The sequence below is a fragment of the Pezoporus occidentalis genome, unplaced genomic scaffold (assembly GCF_034315485.1).
Source record: "Pezoporus occidentalis ecotype Australia unplaced genomic scaffold, CSIRO_AGI_Poc_V1 ctg138, whole genome shotgun sequence".
NCBI classification, from domain to species: Eukaryota; Metazoa; Chordata; class Aves; order Psittaciformes; family Psittacidae; genus Pezoporus; species Pezoporus occidentalis.
This window is the reverse complement of record NW_026913188.1, coordinates 337,648-361,474: the sequence shown is the minus strand read 5'-3', so window position 1 is coordinate 361,474 and position 23,827 is coordinate 337,648. Positions and strand designations below refer to the sequence as shown.

At 54.6% G+C, this 23,827-nt stretch overlaps 2 protein-coding genes and 1 long non-coding RNA gene across 5 annotated transcripts; 1 reads left to right on the top strand and 2 right to left on the bottom strand.

Annotated features, from left to right (window-relative positions):
- The first annotated feature begins 9 nt into the window (after nucleotides 1-9).
- On the top strand, nucleotides 10-5,932 carry OPN1SW (opsin 1, short wave sensitive). Its single transcript, XM_062609424.1, has 5 exons — nucleotides 10-355; nucleotides 1,674-1,842; nucleotides 2,318-2,483; nucleotides 4,137-4,376; nucleotides 5,770-5,932. Exons 1-5 carry the CDS (start codon nucleotides 10-12, stop codon nucleotides 5,890-5,892), a joined length of 1,044 nt encoding a protein of 347 aa, XP_062465408.1. The 3' UTR covers nucleotides 5,893-5,932.
- An 861-nt stretch (nucleotides 5,933-6,793) lies between these two features.
- On the bottom strand, nucleotides 6,794-20,662 carry CALU (calumenin). Of its 2 annotated transcripts, none has more exons than XM_062609485.1 (7): nucleotides 20,561-20,662; nucleotides 16,678-16,914; nucleotides 12,865-13,058; nucleotides 9,254-9,420; nucleotides 9,020-9,080; nucleotides 8,364-8,563; nucleotides 6,794-8,194 (listed from the first exon to the last, which is right to left on the bottom strand). In XM_062609485.1, exons 2-7 carry the CDS (start codon nucleotides 16,896-16,898, stop codon nucleotides 8,090-8,092), a joined length of 948 nt encoding a protein of 315 aa, XP_062465469.1. In that variant the 5' UTR covers nucleotides 16,899-16,914; nucleotides 20,561-20,662; the 3' UTR covers nucleotides 6,794-8,089. The 2 variants fall into 2 exon arrangements, with proteins under 2 accessions (XP_062465469.1, XP_062465467.1); XM_062609483.1 differs by lacking the exon at nucleotides 12,865-13,058 and adding an exon at nucleotides 13,129-13,322 and having other exon boundaries at nucleotides 20,561-20,661.
- On the bottom strand, nucleotides 9,427-11,513 carry LOC134159001 (uncharacterized). 2 transcript variants are annotated; one of them, XR_009962984.1, is made up of 3 exons: nucleotides 9,991-11,513; nucleotides 9,827-9,887; nucleotides 9,427-9,760 (listed from the first exon to the last, which is right to left on the bottom strand). It is a non-coding gene; the product is annotated as an uncharacterized LOC134159001 (long non-coding RNA). The 2 variants fall into 2 exon arrangements; XR_009962983.1 differs by having other exon boundaries at nucleotides 9,827-9,907; nucleotides 10,009-11,513.
- Nucleotides 20,663-23,827: the final 3,165 nt, after the last annotated feature.

The following is a 23,827-nucleotide window of genomic DNA, read 5'->3' as shown; positions in this document are numbered from 1 at the left end:
CCGAGCACGATGTCGGGTGAGGAGGAGTTCTACCTGTTCAAGAACGGGTCCGTCGGTGGCCCCTGGGATGGTCCCCAGTACCACATCGCCCCGCCATGGGCCTTCTACCTGCAGACGGCCTTCATGGGCTTCGTGCTCCTGGTGGGCACCCCCCTGAACGCCATCGTGCTGGTGGTCACCATCAAGTACAAGAAGCTGAGGCAGCCGCTCAACTACATCCTGGTGAACATCTCCTTCTGCGGGTTCCTCGCCTGCATCTTCTGCATCTTCACCGTCTTCGTCTCCAGCTCGCAGGGCTATTTCGTCTTCGGCAAGCACGTCTGTGCCTTTGAGGGCTTCATGGGGGCCACTGCAGGTAGGTGGCCGGGGGGGTGGCCATGGTCATACAGGGGAGCTGGAGGTGGGGGTGACCACTGAGGGCTGGAAGAGTTGGGTTGGACACCATCAACTTGTAGGGTTGGAGGAGTTGGGGTGACCACCAGGGTCTGGGGGGGCTGGAAGACAGGGTGACCACCATCATCTAGTAGGGTTGGAGGAGTTGGGGTGACCATGATGGACCGATGGGGGTGGAAGACTTGGGGTAGACACCATCATCTTGTAGGGCTATAGGATTTGGGGTGACTGTCATGGTCTGGTGGGGCTCACGGTAGGGTTGACGGTGGTCTGGGTGGGTTGGAGGAGATGCGGTGACCACCATGGCCTAATGGGGCTTGACCACCGTGGTCTGCTGGAACTATAGGTGTTGAGGTGACCACTATAATCTGGTGGGGCTGGAGGAGTTGGAGTGACCACCATGGTCTGAGGTAGGTGGTTGAGGTAGGGTTGATCTCCACGGTCTTGCAGACCTGTTGGAGTTGGGGTGATCACTATAACCTGGTGGGGCTGTAGGCAGGGGTGACCACCATGGTCTACTGGGGTTTAGGAGTTGGGGTGACCCCCATCATCTGGTAGTGCTGGAAGTAGGGTGACTGCTGGAGCTCTGGGGGTTGAGGTGACCACTGCAATCTGGTGGACTTGGGGTGATCACTGTGCCTTTCTACACCTGTAGGAGTTGGAGTGACCATGATAGACTGGTGCGGCTGTAGGTAGGGGTGACCACCATCATGTGCTGGGGCTGTAGGAGCTGGGGTGACCATCATGCTCTTCTGGACCTATAGGAGTTGGGGTGACCACTATAACCTGGTAGGGCTGGAGGAGTTGAGGTGACCACCATGGTCTGATTGGGCTCGAGGTCAGGTTGACCACCATGGTCTACTGGACCTATAGGAGTTGAGGTGACCACCATGGTCTGATTGGGCTCGAGGTCAGGTTGACCACCATGGTCTACTGGACCTATAGGAGTTGAAGTGACCACCACGGTCTGATTGGGCTCAAGGTAGGGTTGACCACTGGGGTCTGCTGGACCTGTAGGAGTTGAAGTGACCATGATCAGCTGGTGGGTAGTTGATCATGGTGGGTAGTTGATCATGCCGGTAGGTAGGGGTGACCACCATCATCTGATGGGGCTCAGAGGTGTCGGGTTGGTCTGACTGGGATCAAGGCAAGGTTGACCACCAGGGTCTACTGGACCCATAGGAGTTAGTTTGAACCCCATGGTCTGGTGGGGCTGCCCGAGCTGGGTGAGCTTGTGCTGGCTCCGATGCTGGTCCGAGCCTCCTCCGCGGTGTCCCCAGGGCTGGTCACGGGCTGGTCCTTGGCCTTCCTGGCCTTCGAGCGCTACATCGTCATCTGCAAGCCCCTGGGCAACTTCCGCTTCACCTCCAAGCACGCACTCGTGGTCGTGGTGGCCACGTGGGTCATCGGCATCGGCGTCGCCATCCCTCCATTCTTCGGGTGGAGCAGGTGGGACATGGGGGTGATAACATGGGGGGACAGGGGGGGCACTGGGGGATAGAGAGGGGTATGGGGTGACATTAGGGTGCCATAGGATGACATAAGGGTGCCATGGAGTGCCACTGAGGTAGCATGGAGGTGACACAGGATGACAGAGGGTGACATGGAGTGACATGGAGGGGTATGAGGTGACGTGAGGTGACACGGGGTGAAATGGGTAGCACTATGGTGACATAGGAGTGACACAGGAGAGTCATAAGGTGACATTAGAGTGACACAGATATGCCATGGAGTGCCACAGGGGTGCCATAGGGTTCCATGGGAATGCCATAGGGTACCATGGGAATCCCATAGGGGTGCCATAGGGTACCATGGGATACCACTGGGATGCCATAGGGATACCATAGGGTGCCATGGGGATGCCATAGGGGTACCACGGGGTGCTGTGGGGTGTCAGGTGCGGTGCTGAGTGCGGTGCCTACAGGTACGTGCCCGAGGGGCTGCAGTGCTCCTGCGGCCCCGACTGGTACACGGTGGGCACCAAGTACCGCAGCGAGTACTACACATGGTTCCTCTTCATCTTCTGCTTCATCGTGCCCCTGTCCCTCATCATCTTCTCCTACTCACAGCTGCTCAGCGCCCTGCGTGCCGTGAGTGCTGCACCGGGATGGGACAGGATGGGAGGGAGGGATGGACCTGGAGGGATGGAGACTGAGGGATGGGGATGGAGGTGGAGATGGTGGAATGAAGGAAAGTAGGGATGGCCAAAGGAGGAGAGAGAGTGCTGCTGGGTAGGAGGGAGGGAAGGAGTGATGGAGAAATGGAGATGGAGATGGAGGGAAGGAGAGATGGAAAGATAGATGGAGCAATGGAGAGATGAAGGGAAGGAAGGAAGGAGGAAGGAGAGATGGCCAAAGGAAGGGAGGGAGGGAGGGAGCAAAAGAGGGATGGGAAGCAGCAGAGATGTAGGGATGTAGATCTAGGGAGAGAGACAGAGGGAGGAAGGGAGGTGGGATGGAGATGGAGATGTGGGGAAGGAGAGATGGAGATGGAGGCAGGATGGGGCAGGAAGGAGGCAGAATGGATGTGGGATGGATGCAGGTGCCCGCGGGTGTCCGTGCCTGGGTGGAGGTAGGATGGATGTAGGTCAGATGAATAAATACAGGGTGGATGGATGGATGTGGGATGGATGCAGGTGTCGGTGCCTGGTTACAAGTGGAATGGATGGATACGAGATGAAAATGGGATGGGTGGATATGGGACAGATATGGGATGGATGGATGCAGGATAGACACAGGTGTTGGTGCCAGGGTGCAGGTGGATGGATGGAGGTGGGATAGATGCAGGATGGATGGATATGGGATGGATGGATACAGGATGGACAGAGGTAGGATGGATGCAGGGTGGATATGGGATGAATGGGGGTGGTTCCCATGGGTGTCAGTGCCCAGGTGCAGGTGGGATGGATGAATACACGATGGATGGATACTGGATGGATGGATGGATGCAGGATGGGTACGGGATGGATGGATGTGGGATGGAAGGATGTGGGATGGGTACAGAATGGATGGATGCAGGATGGGTACGGGATGGATGGATGTGGGATGGGTATGGGATGAATGGATGCAGGATGGGTATGGGATGGATGGATGTGGGATGGGTATGGGACAGATGGATGTGGGATGGGTATGGGATGAATGGATGTGGGATGGGTATGGGATGGATGGATGTGGGATGGGTATGGGATGGATGGATGTGGGATGGGTACGGGATGGATGGATGCAGGACGGGTATGGGATGGGTGGATGTGGGATGGGTACACGATGAATGGATGCGGGATGGGTACGGTATGGATGGATGGATGCGGGATGGGTATGGGATGGATGGATGCAGGATGGGTATGGGATGGATGGACGCGGGACGGGTACGGGATGGATGGATGCGGGATGGGTACAGTATGGGATGGATGGATGTGGGATGGGTACGGGATGGATGGATGCGAGATGGGTACGGTATGGATGGATGGATGTGGAATGGGTACAGGATGGATGGATGCGGGATGGGTACGGGATGGATGGATGCAGGATGGGTACGGGATGGATGGATGCGGGATGAGTACGGGATGGATGGATGCGGGATGAGTACGGGATGGATGGATGCGGGATGGGTACGGGATGGATGGATGGATGTGGGATGGGTACAGGACAGATGGATGCAGGATGGGTATGGGATGGATGGATGTGGGATGGGTACAGGATGGATGGATGGATGCAGGATGGGGTTGGTCCCCGTGCCTGGCGCAGGTGGCTGCACAGCAGCAGGAGTCGGCCACGACGCAGAAGGCGGAGCGGGAAGTGTCGCGCATGGTGGTGGTGATGGTGGGGTCCTTCTGCGTCTGCTACGTGCCCTACGCGGCCCTGGCCATGTACATGGTGAACAACCGCGAGCACGGCATCGACCTGCGCCTCGTCACCATCCCCGCCTTCTTCTCCAAGAGCTCCTGCATCTACAACCCCATCATCTACTGCTTCATGAACAAACAGGTGACACCCAGGGACACGGACACCACGGGGCACGGCAGGGACGTCCAGGGACACGCAGGGAAAGCCGGGTGGTGGGGACAGCACAAGACACATGGAAAATGGGGACACCATGGGACACAAGGGCAACGGGGACACCCCGGGGCATCCAAGGACATCTGGCGAGCAGACACACCCCAGGACACCCAGATAATGGGAACATCATGGGATACACAGATGATGGGGACACCTGGACAATGTCCTGTCGTGAGACACCTGGATAATGGGGACACCATGGGGTACACGGACGATGGGGACATCTGCTTGAGAATATGTGGGGACCAGGGACATCATGGGATATAAGGATGATGGGAACATCTAAGCAAGGTTGGGCTATGGGGACACCACAGGACACAGACAGTGGGCACATCCAGGGACACATGGACAATGGGGACATCCAGGGGATGGGGAACATCTGGAGACCAGGGACATTCCTGGACACATGGGCAATGGAGCATTGTGGGACACAAGCATGATGGGGACATCCAAGGAAACCTGGATGATGGGGCCATCATGACAATGGGAACACCCCGAGGTGCTCAAGGACATCTGGGGACCTGGGACATGTGGATGATGGGGACATCATGGGACACATGGACAGTGGGGACACCCAGGGGTTCAAGAACATCGGGGGACATAAGGATGATAGGGACATGCATAGAAACCTGGGTGATGGGGACACCCAGGGACACACAGACAGTGGGCACATCGAGAGACATCAGGGCAATGGGGACACATTGGGGTGCTCAAGGACATCTGGGGAGGGGGCCACCCCAGGACACCAGGGGAATGGGGACATCACAAGGCACACCAGTAATGGGGACACCATGGGTTTGATGGAGACATCCAATAGCTCAAGAATATCTGGGGACCAGAGGCACCATGGGACATAACGATGATGGGGACACCCCTGGCTGCCCAAGTATATCCAAAGACACCAGGGCAACGGAGACACCACAGGACACATGGATGATGGGGACATCCCAGGACACCAGGGCAATGGGGACACACTGGGGTACCCAAAGACATCCATGGACCAGGAATGTTGGGGACATTTTTGGACCAGGATCACCCAGGGATGCCTATGGAGACCAGGGACACACAGGGACTGAGGACATGAAGGAGCACCTAGACACCGGGGACACCCTGGGTTGCCCATGGGGACAAGGATGACTCAGGGATGCCCATGGAGTGGGAACCATGAACACCTTGGGATGGGCACGAGGGACACTTGGGCATGCCCAGGCCATCTCCACATCCTCTGAGCCAGGAGATGGGACCAAGGTGCCACCAAAGGGGTAGAAGATGGTGCCAGGGATGGGGACCATGGGGCTGATCCCCTCCATTCCCCCCGCAGTTCCGCGGCTGCATCATGGAGATGGTCTGTGGAAAGCCCATGACGGATGACTCGGATGTGTCCAGCTCTGCCCAGAGGACAGAGGTCTCCTCTGTGTCCTCCAGCCAGGTCAGCCCCAGCTGAGGAGCCGCCAGCCACAGCCCCCCCCGCTATGGGGCTGGGGCCACCCCAGGATGTAGGTGCTGGTGGAACAATAAAGCACCACCCTGGTCCCAATTCAGTGAGGAGCTTCTGTGGCCCCACAATGGGGTGGGGATGGGGGGACTATGTGTGGGGCTCAGCCCCACAGTGCTGTGTGCCATGGAGGTGTCACTGTGGGGCTCTGCACCATTGGCCTGCCCAGGACACACAGGCAGGGATGTGGGATGATGTCCACCATCCATCCATGCGGCTGAGCTGCTCATCTGTGGGGCTGAGGTGGTTCTGGACCCCTCATCCATGGGGCTGGAGTGCTTCTGGATCTCATCTATGAGGCTGGGGTGGTCCTGAGACCCCCACACATGGGGCTGGGCTGGATCCCAGCATGAGATTGAGGCAAGGATGGATCCCATCCATAGGGTTGGGGTGAAGCTGGGGCCTCATCCATGGGGCTGTGGTGGTTCTGAGCCCCATATCCATGGGGCTGGGGTGGTTCTGAGCCCCACAGCCATGGAGCTGGGGCAAGACTGGATCCCACCCATAGGGCTGGTGTGCGGTTGAACCACATCCAAGGGGCTGGGGTGGTGCTGGGAGCTCATCTATGGGGCTGGAGCAGGACTGGATCCCATCCACAGGGCTGGGAACCAGTGGGCAAGACCCCCCCAGCCCCACACATTCCCTCATGGTCTCTGGACCCCCCCATCCCAACTCATGGCGGGGGTGGGAAGCGATTCTGGAGCCACATCCACCCTCTCCAGCCACGTAACCACTTCCAAAGGAAGCGATGCCATTGGTGCCCATCCTGCTCCAGGCAAGCCAAGGGGTGGGCACCCCTGCAGGGCCTGACTTTGGGATAAAGCCAAAGGAATTCCATTAGGAGGCAGCGTGGGGTGGATGGAGCCGGGATTTATTGAGCCACAGTTGGACACAACTGAACCCATCCCAACAAACACCCAGGGAATAAACATGGTGGGATGAGGGGACAGGAATTTGGGAAGGAAATTAGTGTTTGGAGTCATTAATGCTGCTCCCAGTTTCAAATCCATTTGGGAAGAGGAAGTTGGAGTCAAATCCCAGACCGGGATCACTGCATCCACCACTGAGCTCTACCCAAATCCAACTGGGAAGAGCACCTATCCCTGTGGTTGGTGGTTTAACCCCTGGAGTGGGATTGAGGGCAGAATCCGGGTGGATTTTCCATACATCCCCTCAACCAGTGACTGGCACCAACCTCTCAACCAGAGTCAGATCCATGTTGATGCCAGCTGGTGCCAGGATGGAATCATGACATTCCCGGATCCACGTGGTTTAAAAACAAGGGAATTATGGATAATATTAATATTAACATTATTCATCATCATCCTGCCCTGGCTGGGCCGTTTCTCCTCGGAATGGGGGTGTTTGGCTGGATTAAAGGCACTTGGAGCAACATTCCGGGGTGGAAAAGAGGGAAAACACTTGGATGGGCAACAAGAAGCCACCACCACATTGATGGTTCATTAACAGGCCCATTAATGACTGGAGGACACGATGGTGGCCAACTGAAGCCAATGGAGAGGGAGTTTGGTGGTTCCAGCTCTTCCAGCAAGACAAGAGCGGTTGGGTTGGCCAAGCTGGGTCCATCCCAATCCTGGCTCTACTCCAGCTCTGGTTTAGTGCTGGGTTTCCATCAGGTTCAATGGATTTTGGGCTTAGTAAAGTCAATTACTTGGGTCTTGATTGGTTGAGTTTGTTGGAGTCCACCCCAAGGAGGAAAGGCCAAGAGCGAGGGTGGGTGAAGGGGAAGCCAGGAGGTGGCTTCCTGGGAGGAGGAGGAGGAGGAGGAGGAGGAGGAGGAGGAGGAGGAGGAGAAGTTCCTTCACGTCACACGGAACCCTCCTAGTATAAAACCCAGACAACGTGGCTCAAACCACTAGAGAATGAGTCAATCTAAAAAAAAACACCCCCCAAAAACCCCCAACTGAACCCCAAAAGCGCCGTTAAGAAGTGTTGGGTCTCCCAACGGCATCTCCCCATCCCTTCGGGAAGGAAGGAGGAGATGGAAAGAGGACGGGAAGAGAGGGTTTCGTTGGCGACATTGCACCTCAGTGCCTGACCCCACCGGGCTCGGGAGCCCCCAAACGTTTCCGACCATCAATCCCAGGAATTGGAAGCAATAAATTACGTGGGAATGGCTCCAGGCTCAGAACTCGTCGTGTCTCACCAAGGCCTCCCCGAAGTCCGTGGCCTGGCTCCCCACAAACAGGTCGTACTTCTCCACGATCTCCTCCTTGGTCAATTTGCCATCCTGCAGGGAAAGAGGGATATTCCCATCCTCAGCCCTCCATCGCATCCCATTTTCCCATGGTTCTCCCTTCTTTTGGTCTACCAAACCCAACTCAACCCCTCCATGGATGCTCAGCACAACGCTGGTGGGACACCCAAGCGTCGTCCTCACACCACGGTGCCATTCCCACCTTGTTCTGGTCGGATTCGTAGACAAGGTGCCGCGCTTCCGCCTCGGCGTGGTCGTAATCGGAAGGGAGGATCCAGTCTTTGGTTTCCTCTTTGTCCATCCTGCCGTCGTGGTTCTTATCCCGGAATTCCACAAACTGCTCCCGCTCCGTTTTCACCCACTCGGGTTCGTCGGCATCACCGTCGTGGCTGTACATGTCACCTATAGGACACAATTATCTGCTTGGACACCATCCCAACACCTCTTCCCAAGGGAAGAGCCACCGCTGAGATGCCTCTGTTGATGGACACGTTGACAAGATGCCCCCTTCCACCTTCAAGTATTCACTTTATATCCCTAAATCCCTCTCCAAACCCACATGGAAAGGAAAGCAGCATTTCTCCTGATGTATTTTGGAGTTAGCAGCCCCCCACCACGGATAAATCCCAAGTTTTGGGCAGATATAGCCATCCCTCTGGGATCTGGGAGCTGCTTTTCCCATCCTGAGCCCCCAGTACCAGGATATAACACAGGAATCCCACCATGAGGTCAAAGCAAGGTCTAAAGTCAGGAGGTCAAGAGAGATAAAATTCCAAGGGGGGAAGGGATGGGACAGCACATTCCAGCAGCAAATTTCAGGCTGGATGAAGCAAAGAAGGGACAACAGTGATATCTCACCTATGTACTCCTCCAGGTCAATGAAACCATCTCCATTCTTGTCTATGTCCTCCATGGTTTCCTGCAAGGAGAGGATGGTGGGTCCCATGGAATCCCCCTCCTTTCCCAGCACTGATCCAGCCACAGGATGTCCAAAACCCCCCAGTATCCAGGATCTTACCACAGGCCAGCTCCTGGTGCCCACCCAACCTTCTCCATCTGCTTGCTCAGTAGCAGCAGGAGGAGGCCACCCACCTGCACAACAATGTCCTTCATGTAGTCGTACTCCTCAGGGTGCAGGAAGGCCGTGAACTCCTCCTTGGTGGCTGTCAGGTCCCCATCCTTGTCAGCCAGCTTGAAGCGCCGCTCATCCCGCACCATCATCTGCTTGTAGTTGAAGCCATCGTCAGGGTCCGGGTCATCTGAGGGGAAGAAAGGAGCCAGGGGTCAGCTTGGTCAGGGGGAGGTGGCTCATGGGCATCAGAAGCACAACACAATATCAGCAGCGTGACCTGAGGCTCCTCAATGCAACTTCAACATCCTCAATGCTCAACCCAACCTCAACCTCTTCAATGCAACCTCAAGCTCCTCAATTCAACTCCCTCAACCTCAACTCAATCCCAATGTCTCAATGTCCTCCACTGAACCCCAAACTCAACATCCTCAATTGCCTCAACCCAACCCCAACCTCAATCCCAGTATCTCCAACTTAACCTTCTCAACCCAACCCCAACATCCTCAATCCCAACACCTCAATATCAACTTAACCTCAACCCCAACATCTCCAACTCAACCTTCTCAACCTAACTCCAACATCCTCAATTCAACCTCAACCCCAATATCCTCAATGTCCTCCACTGAGCCGCAGCCTCAACATCTCCAACCCAACCTTCTCAGCCCAACCCCAACCTCAACATCCACAACTCAATCCCAACATCTCCAGCTCATGCTTCTCAACCCAACCCCAGCACCCTCAATGTCCTCTTCTGAACCCCAACCTCAACCCCAACATCTCCAACTCAACCTCAACCCAACCCCAACATCCTCAACATCCTCCACTCAGTTCCAACCCCAACATCCCCACCTCAACCCCCTCAACCCAACCCCACCCTCCTAACCCCTGTCCACAGCAGCCTCACTTTTATCTGCCAGCAGCTACCACATCCCTCCTGCACCAGCCCCAGCAGGAGCTGCCGGGAGCAGCATTCCCAGATCCCTGCTGGACCCAGGGAGCCATGGCAGGGTGGGGGGGGGTTATTTTGGCTGCCACGGGCCCGGCGGCTCAGCCCGGGCTATTTCTGGAGCAGAATGTGTAAGGGGATATTGCTCCAAAGCCCGGGATCCATCACCCACAGCAGGAATAGCTGGGCACATATGGACACCCGATATAGCCACAGCGACAGCAGGATACCGGCAGCAGCTTTGTTTGGGAAGCCTATAGGGAAAAGAGGGATGGAAGAGGCTGGAGCCGAAGGTGAAGTTAAGCAAGAGCCAAGGCCTGGACTAAGATCAGGCTCAGTCCCTTCCCTGTTTGCATCCAGTACAAAAGGGGGGATTCAGCTGCTCTAAAGCACAATTAAACCTCATGTTTCCTATTGTATTCCCGAGGTTTCACCCCAAAAGCAAAGGAAAACCATAGGATTGGATTGAGCTTTAACTGAGAAGCGAGCAAGATGCTGGTTTAACTGGATTTGGGGCTTAAGCTGCCCCCAAATACTTGGAATTTTAGTCCCTCTGACCCTGGTGGCACAAGGGAAATGTCTTCCAGGGCAGGTGGAGGGATTGAGAGCCAGGGAATGACTCTGGAGCAATTCCACAAGCTCCAGTTTTATAGGAGAAACAGGGATATTTGGGGTTTAGCAGCCAGCAGTGAGAGCCTGGGGGGGGGCTGAAAGAGGGAAAAAATATGTGTTATTATTATTAGAGTTCCTATTTTCAGGAAGTTTTAAAGGGAGTTTCACTCCCAGATGCAGCTTTGGGACTCTTTCCACTTCAGCATCACATTTTATCTTTGGATGCTTGGGAATGGATTGAAACCTGGCACCAACTTGCTCTGAGCTGCTTCATCCCGACAGCGGGTGACTAAAACCATCCCAAATCCACCCAAAAGCATTGCTCCAGGATGACAAAAGGCCGGCATTCCTGCAACCCTCAGCAGAGCAGCAGGGAGGGAGGTGCCTCGGCTCCCACGCGCCGGGATTGGGATGTGCTCGCTCCAGGCCGGGATCAGAGGCCTCTTGGCCGCCTCTCAACTCTCCCGAGGTATTTCCAGAGGCATTTCCAACGCTGCTCTGGGTGGAGAGGGGAGCAGGGAGGGGAGAGCTTTGTGCTCTGCTCCAGCAGAGAGGAGAGGTGGAAAAGCGATTCCAGCTGATACAAGGAGCGTGGAAGCGCGGCATTAGGCAGGAGAATGGGGAGATTGGGATGCTCCCGGTGTTCCATATGGGTAAATATGTGGGAGCAGCTTGATGAGCATGTGCCAAGGGCACTTGGCAGCAGACACCAGGCCTTGGTGGCACCTGAGTGCCCTGAGGCACTCCCCTCTCTTGCTATTGAAGCTTAGGAACTGGTTTCCTCACCGAGGTTCTCCTCACTAAGGGGGTTTAACCCATTAAGGTGGGGTTTATGAAGGATTGTACACCCCCAGCTCATAAAACCCACTGCATGGACCCCAAAAGGCACAATCAAACCATCCTAGGACCTTTCCTCCTGCTTGAAGCCTGGATTTAGAGGAGGAGATAGGCCAGACCTTCTCAACACCCAACTAATGGATAAGAGAAGCTGTCCCAGCCCTGAGGAGCTCAGTGAGACCTGGTGGGGTTTTGGGGGGCTCATTTCTCCAGCCAAACCTCAACCTTCCCCCCAGTTCCTTCCAAAGAAGCCTAGAAACAGGGATGATGGATGAGGCAAGAGCCTCCATAGGTCCTGCAGAGCATTTGACCATCTTTGGCAATATTTAGTCAATGAAAACCTTATCTCATGCTCTCAAGCTGGAGCTCATCACACCATATATGTCAGCGTTCCAAGAGGCAGGAACAACTGGCAGAGGAGCTGGGAGAGCTTCCTCATGTCTTAACCCCCGAAGAGCTTCTTCTTACTTCACTCCTTGGGGTGGTTTAAGTCCTCATGGGGGCTCCTGACCTAAGTGGCAAAACCTACAAGCTCTGTGGATAAGGGGAATAGATAGGGGGATATCCCCTTGATAAGGGGAAGGAGGGAGATGTGCACAAGGAGAAGACTCTTTGCTAAAGATCTTCCAACGATTTAGGTGGAGACACCCAGAAAGAGGCTTCTACAGCCAGGGGTTAGTTGGTGTCTCTCTGCAGGGGCTAAATGCCACCAGGAGCTTGAAATTCAGAAGCAAGAAGGTAGAATTTAGATGGGATCTGAGGGAGTTCTTCACTATGAGGGTGGTGGGACACGGAATGGTTTGAACTCCAGCTGCCCCATCCCTGGCAGTGTTCAAGGCCAGGTTGGACACAGGGGCTTAGAGCAACCTGCTCTAGTGGAAGGTGTCCCTGCCTGTGGCAGGGGGGTGGAAATGGAGGAGTTTTAAGGTCCCTTCCAACACAAACCATTCTCTGATTACATAATTCCATGCCAAGAAGCACTCCACAAGGGCCTTGCCCCCAACTGAGCGTTGAGCTCCATTCCATAGTGAAGCACATCAATAAAGCAGAGTTAAAGCCACGTGCTGATGCCCAACTTCACTCAGGGGATGGTTTCTCCCCCATCTTTAGTTTTCCCTTTGATTAATGCCACCAGAAGGTCAATTTGGAGTTTTGGGAGGGGGGAGGCTGGAGCTCCTCATACCTCTGCTTTATTGATTCGAGCCCACCACCAGCCGGGGCCACCTCGTCCCTTACCGAGGTACGTGCCATACGTCACGTTCCTGTACTCATCCCAGGAGATAAATCCATCTTGGTTCATGTCAAACTCCTGCCACTGCCGTTCCACACTGTCATACACGTATTTCTTCTGGGCCTTCTTAATCCAGGCTTTGAGCTCCCCCTCGGTCACAAACCCATCCTTATCCGTGTCTATTTTAGCTACAATCACTCTACAAAAACAAAACAGCAAGTTTCAAGCGCCGGCTCCATACAGGTTGTATCCCATGAGTAGGAACCTACCTAAGATGTAGCCGTAGGTGGCATTTTTATACTCCTCCCATGAAATAAGGCCGTCCTCATTGAGGTCGTGCCCCTTCCACTGCCGCTCTACGTCCTCGTAGATCCACCGTTTTTGGGCAAACTTAATCCAGGCTTTGAGCTCCTCCACCGTTACAAACCCGTCCTTGTCTTCATCTATCTTACTTACAATCTTTCTGTGGGGAACGCAGAGAAAAATCCAGCACAAGTTAAAGGAAATGAAGGGGTTGGGTCTATACGGACAGGCCAAGGTGGTTCATCCCCGTGACCACATGGAGAACTTGTCTGTACAACTAAGGGGTGGCTGAGGTGGTTGAACCTCCTTTGCTCACTGCTGAGCACATCAGGGGTTGTGCTCTTTGGGAATGAGGTGTTTTAGGGCGGAATGTTTGCTCCTTAGACATTGGGAAATGAATCTGTTTACACTTCGGGGTGTTAGTGCATGAGAAGCTCAACAGAATCCATCGTGTGCTGCACCCCCAGAGCGTGAGCAGCAGCTCAGGGAGGGGATCCTCCCCCTCTGCTGTGCTCTGGGGAGACCCCCCCTGCAGTCCTGATCCAGCTCTGGGGCAGCAGCACAAGAGGGACGTGGAGCTGTTGGAGCGAGTGCAGAGGAGGCCACGGAGATGCTGCGAGGGCTGGAGCAGCTCTGCTCTGGAGCCAGGCTGAGAGAGCTGGGCTGGGTCAGCCTGGACAAGAGAAGGCTCCTGAAGGGGAGACCTGAGAGCAGCTCCAGTGCCTAAAGGGGCTGCAGGAAAGCTGGAGAGGGGCTTTGGACAAAGGCCTGTAGGGACAGGCCAAGGGCAATGGCTTTAACCTGCCAGAGGGGAGACTGAGATGAGCTCTTAGGCAGAAGCTCTTCCCTGTGAGGGTGCTGAGGCGCTGGCACAGGGTGCCCAGAGAAGCTGTGGCTGCCCCATCCCTGGCAGTGTTCAAGGCCAGGTTGGACACAGGGGCTTGGAGCAAGCTGCTCTAGTGGAAGGTGTCCCTGCCCGTGGCAGGGGTTTGGAATTGGAGGAGCTTTAAGGTCCCTTCCAACACAAACCAGTCTGCGAGTCTAAACTGGGAAGGAACACAAAGGCTGTCTCTGGGGCTGAGCACACCCTCCCAGGGCACTGGTGGGACACATCCAGGTCCAATCCCACCCGTTTATCCTGAGGCAGAAACCGGAGCCGCTGGCACGGGGCCGCTGTTATTTATAGCAGCAGCTGTGAGGGAGGAATGTGGATCCATAGGCAGATGCACACGGGCCAGGAGGGGGGAGAGGGTCTGCTTCAGCCTCACCATTCCTCATGGTTTACTCCTAGGAGCAGCCGTGGGGTTTGCAGGGTGCGGGGCCGGCACAACACATCACAGTGCTGGGTGCTGAAGCCCAGGGATGAGAGCTCCAAAGTGTTCTTATCACACAAAGCAAAGCCCACAGATGGCCCAAAGGGCATTCCCAAAAGATGGAGAACTGGGATAAAACCATTAAAGATGTTTGGGTTGCTTAGAGAAGTGTCTTTACACTCAATTTAACCAGTTTGATGACCATGCACCGTGTTTTGGATGCCAGAACCACTTTAATACACATTATTCCTGACTGGTGGGCATCATCCTTCTCTGGATTATCCCACAATGGGCTCTGAGGACTGGACTCCCTGGGGAATTTCCCCCAGCTGCTTCTCGGTGTTAAATCAGAGCCATTGTGGTTTCTGTGATACCAAAGTGCGTGGTGGTGGCAGCAGCAGGAGGTGACAGAGCAGAGGCTACACCAGGAGGCTGGGACAGGGGCAGATACCACATGAACCCACTTTTTGTGGGAATTCTGGCCAGGAATGATGGAACACAGCCCCCAGCTGCAACCTAAGGGGCTGCTGGGCACCGGGACAAGGCTACATTGGAGCAGGACCAGCCTTCGAGCTGGTCTAGCGGCTTCGTGCCCAAGCCCGAAGTTCCCAGGCCGGTTTCCCAGGGCAGGAGCCACCAAATCCATGAGTTTTAGGCAAAATAATCCCGTACTCTAGCACTTTGGTCACGGAGGGAGGGGGTGGCAGCAGCTGCTCTGCAGGGCAGGCAGCTGGAAGGAAGGAAGAGGATTTGTGTGCTCTGTGCTATCACTGAGAAACTCAGAGCATTCCCAGAGCGTTGCCTTGATCCTGAAGCTTTTAAGGAACAACCAGAGCAGGGGAACGCTGTTCTGAAATCCCGATGACCTCAAGAAACAGGGAAAAGAGCCATAGTGAAAGGAGCCTGGAAAACCAGGTCCTTCCCACAGCCTTAAAGCCACGGCGCCATCAAAACATTCCAAGTGGAAAGTCTGAGGCAGCCCCGCTCCCAGCTGCCAGCTTGTTCCAGGAGATAACTCAGCAGAACAATGGAATTACAAAGCGTGGAGCAGTGAACACAGCCTCAGGGTCAGGAAAACAATCCCGGGAGGGGGGGAATTCCCAGTGTATCCCTATATCCCAGAGCTACATGTTGCCCTTTTGCATCCGCTCCGGCTTTTAGGGGGAGGGAGAGCTTCTTTCCAAGCTGTTTTCCTTGTAAAAAAACACCTGGATTGTCAATTTTGAAGTTTCGTGGCTGATATGGACGGATCCAAAGGGGTTTTCCCAGTTTAGAGCCTCAGGGTAGGGGGGAAATTCCCATTCCAGCCTCTAGAAAAGCCTCTTTTATAGGAGGTGGCATTGGCTTTGCCTCACCTTTAGCATGAGCCGGCAGCCTGGACGGTCCATATGGATGTTAAAGCACATGGGAATGCTCAGGTTTTGCCTGGCAAATCCAGGGCTGGAATTAGATGAGCTCTAAGGCCACTTCCAAGCCAAACCGTGGGGAAAAAATAGGGAAAACAGAGGGAAACCAGGCAAAACTGGAGGGTTAACAGGCAGTTTGGATGGTGACAAACCAAGACCTTCAGCCTGACATGGTGAGGAACATCCCACCACAAAGCCAAGCCTTTTCCATAGGTTTAAGCTTTCCTAAGCCCATTGGGAACAACTGGGAGAGCAGCTGCTGTCGGGAGCACAAAGGAGGAGGTTGTAGTGCTCTGGATCCAGGGATTTGCCAGGGCTGGAGCTGGGAGTCTCCAATAACCCCCGCTGCTGATGGCTGCAGGTGGGAAGGGGGGAAAAAAACACTGGAGGAGAAGTCAGTTTTCAAGGGATTGCCTGTCTTCCCTGACTTGTGGCTCTCCAGCTGCTTCCCAAGTGGGAATAACAACATACAGGAATCCCATGGGCCTTCCAGTGGTAACTGGAGCCCTGTGAGGTCATTTGGAGTACGGCAAAGTGGGGGACGCTTCATATCACATGGAATTCCTAAGGTTTGGGGGCTTAGGAGCAAGTGGGAATGGTTGGGATGACTCAAATTGACCTTGAAGGCCAAGCCCAACATCTCCAGTGGAGAACTCAGCACCCTGCATGCTAAAATGATGCTTTCATGGGTCTACCCGAGACAGCTCAAGGTGCAAAAGACAGAGGTGAAGGCCAAGGTGAGGGTCATGGCCCAGGTGATCCATGCTGGATCGGTTCCTTCCCAACGTGGCCTTACCCCAGCCTCTCCTTGCTCTCCTCCGGCGTGAGCTGGTCGAAGGTCTTGGCCTCATCAGCGCCCAGGAAGGCATCATGGTCATAGTCGAAGCTCTGGGCATCGTCGTGGACCTTGTCGCTGAGCTGGGGCTCGTGGTGGACTCGGTCCTTCTTCTCCGTGGGCTTGGAGGAGATGCAGAGCATGGACAGAGACAGGCACAGCAGGAGCTGAGGGATGCTCATGGTGGCTCCGAGGCACCTGCGGGACAGGGAAGATCCAGGAGGTAACTAAGGGAGGATAAAGGAGGGATTCTGGCATCAGAATGGGCAGAGATGAGGGGTTGGCGCTGGATGAGTGCGAAAAGTAGAGTTCATCCAGGTTTTGCACTCAAAGTGAGGCGTTACTGTGGGATATGTCAGGAAAATGATGGATTAATCCGGGTTATGTGGGAAAATGATGACTTCATCCAGTTTATATGGGAAAAAAAAAAAAGGAATTAGTCCATAATTATCTAGGTAAAATGAGTTAATCCAGGTTATGTGGGCATAGTGATGGATTGATATGGATTATCCAGGCAAAATCATGATTAATATGGATTATCCAGACAAAGTGATATATCAGTGCAGATTATCTGGGAAAAAATGATGGATTAATGGAGACTCTATGGGAAAAATCATTAATCCAGGTTATCCAGGCAAAGTGATGAATTAGTTCAGTTTATGCAAGCAGAATGAGGAATTATTATGGATTACCTAGGAAGAAATGATGAATAGATCCAGATTATGGGAGCAAAATGATTTATTAATACTGATTATCCCAGCAGAATGACGAATCCAGGTTATCCAGGCAGAATGATGGATTAATCCAGGGCATGTGGGCAAAATTCCTACAGATTTACCAGGTAAATTTATATACAGATTATATGGGAAAAGGATTATTTAATATAGGATATCTGGGCAAAATGCTTATTTAAATCAGGTTATGGGGACAAAGTGAGGAATTAATGGGGATTATCCAGGTAAAGTGATACATTAGGACAGATTATCCAGGGAAAGTGATGAGCTAACACAGATTATGTAGGAAAAACACTGAATTAAACCAGGTTACCCAGCCAAAGTGATGAATTCATTAAGGTTATGTGGGCAAAGTGATGAATTAACACAGGTTAACTGGGAAGAACAGTGAATTGATCCAGTTATGTGGACACAGTGATGAATGAATCCAGGTTATCCAGGCAAAGTGATAAAATAATCCATATTATATGCTCAGAACAATAAAATTAATCCAGTTATGTGGGGAAAATGATGAATTAATCCAGATTACTGGTGCCTGGTTACAGACAACACAGGTCTCAGAGCTTCCTGGTGCCCACGGAACCCCTCTGAAGTGCCCCATCCCACCTCATTCTCCACATAGAATTCCATTGGTGTGATCCTGCCCCAAAACTGCCTAAATTGATATTTTCCCCGGTGGAAATGAGAAGTTTAAGTGTCCATGCAGCTCAAATCACTCACAGAGGTCAGAAAGGAGAAGCAGGAGAGAGGGGGGAAGTGTTTCTAATGGAATAAAAGGAGTTTCCTGCCTCGAGGGGTTACTCTCGGTGTGAGGGCAAAGGAATTCCTTTTATTTAAGTCATTCCCATTAATCTGTGCTTGGGATGAGGTGGAGGAGTCCACTGAATCCCCAGGGATTTATCCAGATGCATTTATCTGCACAGGCTGAGGCACTGAAGGAGAGAAGCCAAATGCTGAGGAGGCTGGAGCATTGCCAGGTTTCCTGTTGGGAAAGCTGGAAACCAGGAGGAGAACCCAAAAGCAAGAGGAATCTCATTGCCACGACGGCATCCAGCAACATGAGGATGCTGAGGGGAGACGGATGGGATGAGGGTGGAAGGCTGAAGAGAATGAGGAAGGATACGTGGAGCCAACCAGAGGGGGAATTATGACATTGGATGTAGGGATAGGACACGGTGAATGGCTTTAAATAGGACAGCAGGGAGAAGATCTTCACTATTAGGGTGGTGGGACACAGAGAAGCTGTGGCTGTCCCATCCCTGGCAGCATCCAAGGCCTGGTTGGATGGGGCTTGGAAGGACTGGAAAGGGGATGAGGAACAACCCTCTTTGCGATCCAAGCTCAATCCACATGGAAAACCCACAATTCCCATCCACCTCTGATGCAATTCAGCATGGCCATGACCTCGGGAATGCCACCAGATCTGTATTTACACACAGACCAGGCTCTGGCTCGCTCTGAGCACATCCCAGTGCTGAAACCTCCTGCTCGTCCCAAGAGCAGCCCGGCCTGGAGCATGGGCTGACCTGGAATACTGGAAAGAGCCTGATTTCTATCTCCAATGTCCACACGGAGCAGCCTGGAGATTGCTGAAAGGGACAACCTGACCTCAGAGCCACATCCTGGCCTGGTGCCAGGCGCTGGGAGGCAGGAGCCTCATCTCTGCAGGTGGAAGATGCAGGTTTAGTGCTTGCAATGATGAAACCCCCACAGATCAGCCCATTATGCATCATCAGTTCACAGTTGTGCTGCTCCACCAATGGGATTGAGTCCCAAGATCCCAAATTTTCCTTGGAGCTCTGCGTTTTAGGAAGCAATGAGGCTTTGAGGGGTGTTACATGTTACTCCACAGGGAAGCAAACCACAAACCAAGGATATGGTGGCAACGCTTCCCCCTGTTCCCAGATAAAAGGGTCTTGGCAGCAAACCACAGGGAAGTGGGAAGCAGCAATTAGCAGTGGGAAGTGTTCCCTTGGAGCAGGGTCTCCCGAGGAACTGGGGACTGTGGCTGGTTTGGCTGAGATGCTGCTGGAGAAAACAGGATTCCATGCTGGGCTTGGGGTTGATGTGATATTCCAAGTGGATCCACAGGTGAAAACCCCTTTGGAAGCCTGGATCCAAACCTGGAAGCTCAGCTAACCTCATGGAATAAAGCCCTACAGAGGAGAGAATTAGGCTGAAATTTGGCAATTAGAAGCTAGTTTGGTTTGGAAGAGGTTCAGGCTGTCAGGTAAACCTGGCTCACCAGACAATGGGCTGAACTGGGGAATTCCAAGCATCTGTTTTGGCTTGGAAAGGGTCTGGGCTGCCAGGTAAACCTGGACCACCTGCTAACTGGCTGGAATGTGGGAATTAGCCCCTCTTTTGGCTTGGAAAGGGTCTGGGCTGCCAGGTAAACCCAGGTCACCTCTGCAGCGCCCGTTACAACCAGCCACAGCACCGAACGGCCAGGGGGATACAATGGGAGACACGGTGGGGGGTACACAGAGCCCTGCACCGGTCACAGCTCCTTCGGAAGTCCCTTTGATAAGCTATCAGCAGCGTGTGGTATCACCAGCGGCACCGACTGAGGCCTTATCTCACCCATGGGGCTTATCGGGCGCTAAAATATAACAGGGAGGTGGGGGGGAAACCCCATTTGCACCCCAAAACAACCGCTCACAGAGGAACCGGCCGGGCCCCGGTTGGTCACACTGAGGATGATGGACGGCGGGGGACGAGCCCCCCACACCCCCTCTGCAGCCCGTTATCCCGGTGCTGGATGGGGACACCGGGATCAAGCACCTGGGCCGGGGTTCCAAGATGAGGACGGACCCCGTCGTTCCCCCGGGATGCTTCAGGGACCGCGGGAGGGAGCAGCCGGCTGCTCTGCCCCCAATCCCTATGGGAACAACACTGGAAATGGGGTGCGGGGGTCACACAGTGATGCCCCCCCCCCCCGCCTTGTTCCCATAGCGACCAGCCCCGGCGGCGCTCCGAGGCCCAGCGCGGCCGGTCCCGCGGCACCGCTCGCACACAGCGGTCCCGGCCGCTGCCTTCCCCCCGAGGGCCGCGTCCCGCCCTCCCCGGCCCCGCTCCGCTCCGCTCCCGCCGCCCGGCCCAGTCCTCACCGTGACCGGAGCCGCCGCCGCCCGCTCTGCCTCAGCCGCTCCCGCCGACCGGAAGCAGGCGCCGCGCCACGCCGCACGGAACCCCCCGACACCGCGCGATGACCAATCAGAACGCCGCTCCGCCTCTCCCGCGGCTACGATCCGCGTTCTCATTGGTGGGTTCAGCTGTCCATCCTCTATTCCGCCCGCCCACGCTCCTCTCTCCCCCCGCCCCTTCGCTCCGGTTCACCGCCACCCCTCCCTGCGCCGTAGCCCCTCCCACCCGGAGGGAGCCGCGGACGTTGATTGGCTGGAAAGCGCCACGTCCTCACCCGCGCGCCGGCAGGCGGCCACGCCCACAGCTCTGGCGCGCTCCTCACCGCGCATGCGCCGCGGGAAAGTTGGCGCGGGGGCGCGGGCTGCGGTGGCGGGAAAGGGGGTGAGGCGCCACGTTGTGCGGGTGAATGGCGATGGAGGCTGTGGGGTCCAGGCATTAACACTGACCGTGCCATAAGCACCGCATCCCTGCCCTATAGACCCTGAAGCGGTGGTGACCCCACCACAGCCTGTCCCAGTGCTTCACTTCCCATTCCATGAGGAAATGTTCCATAATCTCCAGTCTAAAACCTCCCTTGGTGCAGGTTGAGGCAGTTTTCTCCCATCCTGTGTATAGAGTTGAGTCACCTCACGCTGCTTTGTGTCTGTTTTGTCTCTAGCCTCTATGTATCCCATTCCATGTCCCATAGCAATAGAAGCAACAGACTCTGGGCTGCCTCGTGGAATCTCTAGGGAATGGGGATGCTCTCCTTTGTATCCCATTCCCTGCCCAGAGAAGCCTCCAGACCCATGGAACCTACTACCTCCTTCATCCTCCCGCCTCTCCCGTGTCCCTCCCTATCCCCATTCCTCTCTGAAGCCCCTTCCCTGATGGAACCCAACACAAACTCAACCCCAGCACTTTCTTTTGTTTTATTTGGGAAAAGCCCTGGAATCCAGGGTCAGTTTGACTGTGTACCTGCCCTAAAACCCTGTTCAATGTGGATCTGTGCTGTCCCATCCCTGGCAGTGGTCAAGGCCAGGCTGGATGGGGCTTGGAGCAACTTGCTCTAGTGGAAGGTGTCACTTCCAACCCAAACCATTCCCTGATGTTTTGTGTCTGCCTTCAGCCTGTTCCCTGGCCCTGCTCCATGTCATTCCCAGAGCGCAGGTCCATGGCATGGAGCCCATCACGAGCGTGTGGTGACTGCATCGATCCCAAAAATAGCTCTGGAGAGTGCGCAGGGATCCAATGCCGGGAGCCGGGAGCCACAGCCCCATCACTGCTGCGTGACCCCATCAGGAGGGAATGTCTCAGTCTAGCACATCCCCCCAGCAGCATCACATCACCATTTCACTCCATGACACATCCCGGCTCCCAGTCCAAATATCAGCGTGGATGAGGTCAAGCCTTAATCCCGTTGGATGCGGTTCAGGCGATGAGACGCGTGTGTCCACATCAGCACTGGCTCCTCTTGGAGTCACTGGGAAGAAATAGGCACTTTCCAGGGCATGATTCATCTCATCCCGCAGCAAATGCCTAAATTAGGGCAGAGGAATGATCCCAGAAGAGCTAGTTTCTCTGGAGGGAGCTGATCCGCACCATCCCTGGCAGATCCTCATACCAGATAGTGCAGGACGCTGAGATAATTCCCACCAGGATCAAGCTGACACATTAAATCCCATCCCAACCATTAGGTCATGGGCTCAAAGGGCTGGTGTGGAAGTTCCTTAAAGCACTCAACGCTTCATCCTCCTTTGGTATCTCTGAATATTGGAAGATCTCAAGGAGATAATGGGATGTGTAAGGATACATCCCTGTTCCACACTGGGGGTTAATGGTATGTGGTGAACCTGGTATGGGATCAGAAGATAATGGGTTAAAACTGGTTTAGATTGGATGTAGGGAAGAGTTACCCTGTGAGGGTGCCTGGGACAGGGGAATGGGATGATGGAGAAGCTGCCCCATCCCTGGCAGTGCTCAAGGCCAGGTTGGACACAGGGGCTTGGAGCAAGCTGCTCTGGTGGAAGGTGTCCCTGCCTGTGGCAGAGGCTAGAGCTGGAGGAGCTTTAAGGTCCCTCCCAACCCAAACCATCCCAAGATCAATTCTGTATAAGAATCCTGGTTTTCCAAGGATTGATCACACATTGGACTCTTCCAGAACCATGGAATCAAGAGCACATGTTACTGATTAACTGGCTTTTCATTTGTCACCATGTTCACCTCTGCTCTGGGCAGCAGAGGGTTTGGACCCATTGACCTTGGTGCCTGGACAAAGCAGAGGGAATTCCATCATCCCATTGGCCCATCCATCACCACCCCCACCCCCTAGCACCAAGCCATGGACCTGGCTCAGGTGCTGGTTTCAGCTCAAAATCTTTGTGAGCCCCTAGAGAAACATCTCTGGAGGTGAATCCATGATGGAGAGGGACCAGGAGCCTCCTGCGGGCTGACCCAGCCCAGCTCTCTCAGCCTGGCTCTAGAGCAGAGCTGCTCCAGCCCTCACAGTATCTCCATGGCCTCGCTCCAGCAGCTCCATGTCCCTCTTGTGCTGCTGCCCCAGAGCGCTGAGCCCCTCACTCACCAATCCCCAAAGTCAAACCTGATTCATTCCCGATGTCTATGGAGCAAACACTGCCCCTAAACCACCTCAGTCCCAAAGAACACAGTGAGCAAAGGGGGTGCCACCACCTCAACCATCCCTTGGTTGTATGGATGAGTTGTCCATGCGGTTGCATTCCCATCACTGGGATTAAACTGCCTCAGTTCACCCCAACAAGAAACCAACATATAAGACTGCCCAAACACACTCCAGTAGCTCATTCCTGGTTTATTTGGGAATAAGGCTCCTGAAGGGGAGACCTTAGAGCAGCTCCAGTGCCTAAAGGGGCTGCAGGAAAGCTGGAGAGGGGCTTTGGACAAGGGCCTGTAGGGCCAGGCCAAGGGGAATGGCTTTAACCTGCCAGAGGGGAGACTGAGATGAGCTCTTAGGCAGAAGCTCTTCCCTGTGAGGGTGCTGAGGCGCTGGCACAGGGTGCCCAGAGAAGCTGTGGCTTCTTCCCATGACGCCTGTGTGACAAAGCCTGAACCCAGAGCCAGGCCCTTGGCTCCTCCCGGGATCCACGTGGATAAATCCTTGCTCGGATCAGCCCCGTCACCGCGCTGGCACTGGGGGGGGGTTATAAATACCCTCCATGAGCCGTGCCAGGAGGTGCTGAGAGGGGACAAGCACAAGCCCGCCCTGGGAACAG

Coding starts and splice junctions, on each gene's coding strand:
- OPN1SW (XM_062609424.1), top strand. CDS start 10: ATGTCGGGTGAGGAGGAGTTCTACCTGTTCAAGAACGGGTCCGTCGGT. Junction 356..1,673: donor CTTCATGGGGGCCACTGCAG/GTAGGTGGCCGG, acceptor CGGTGTCCCCAG/GGCTGGTCACGGGCTGGTCC. Junction 1,843..2,317: donor CCATTCTTCGGGTGGAGCAG/GTGGGACATGGG, acceptor CGGTGCCTACAG/GTACGTGCCCGAGGGGCTGC.
- CALU (XM_062609485.1), bottom strand. CDS start 16,898: ATGAGCATCCCTCAGCTCCTGCTGTGCCTGTCTCTGTCCATGCTCTGC. Junction 13,059..16,677: donor GAGAGCAAGGAGAGGCTGGG/GTAAGGCCACGT, acceptor TTGTTTTTGTAG/AGTGATTGTAGCTAAAATAG. Junction 8,195..8,363: donor ACGAATCCGACCAGAACAAG/GTGGGAATGGCA, acceptor CTTTCCCTGCAG/GATGGCAAATTGACCAAGGA.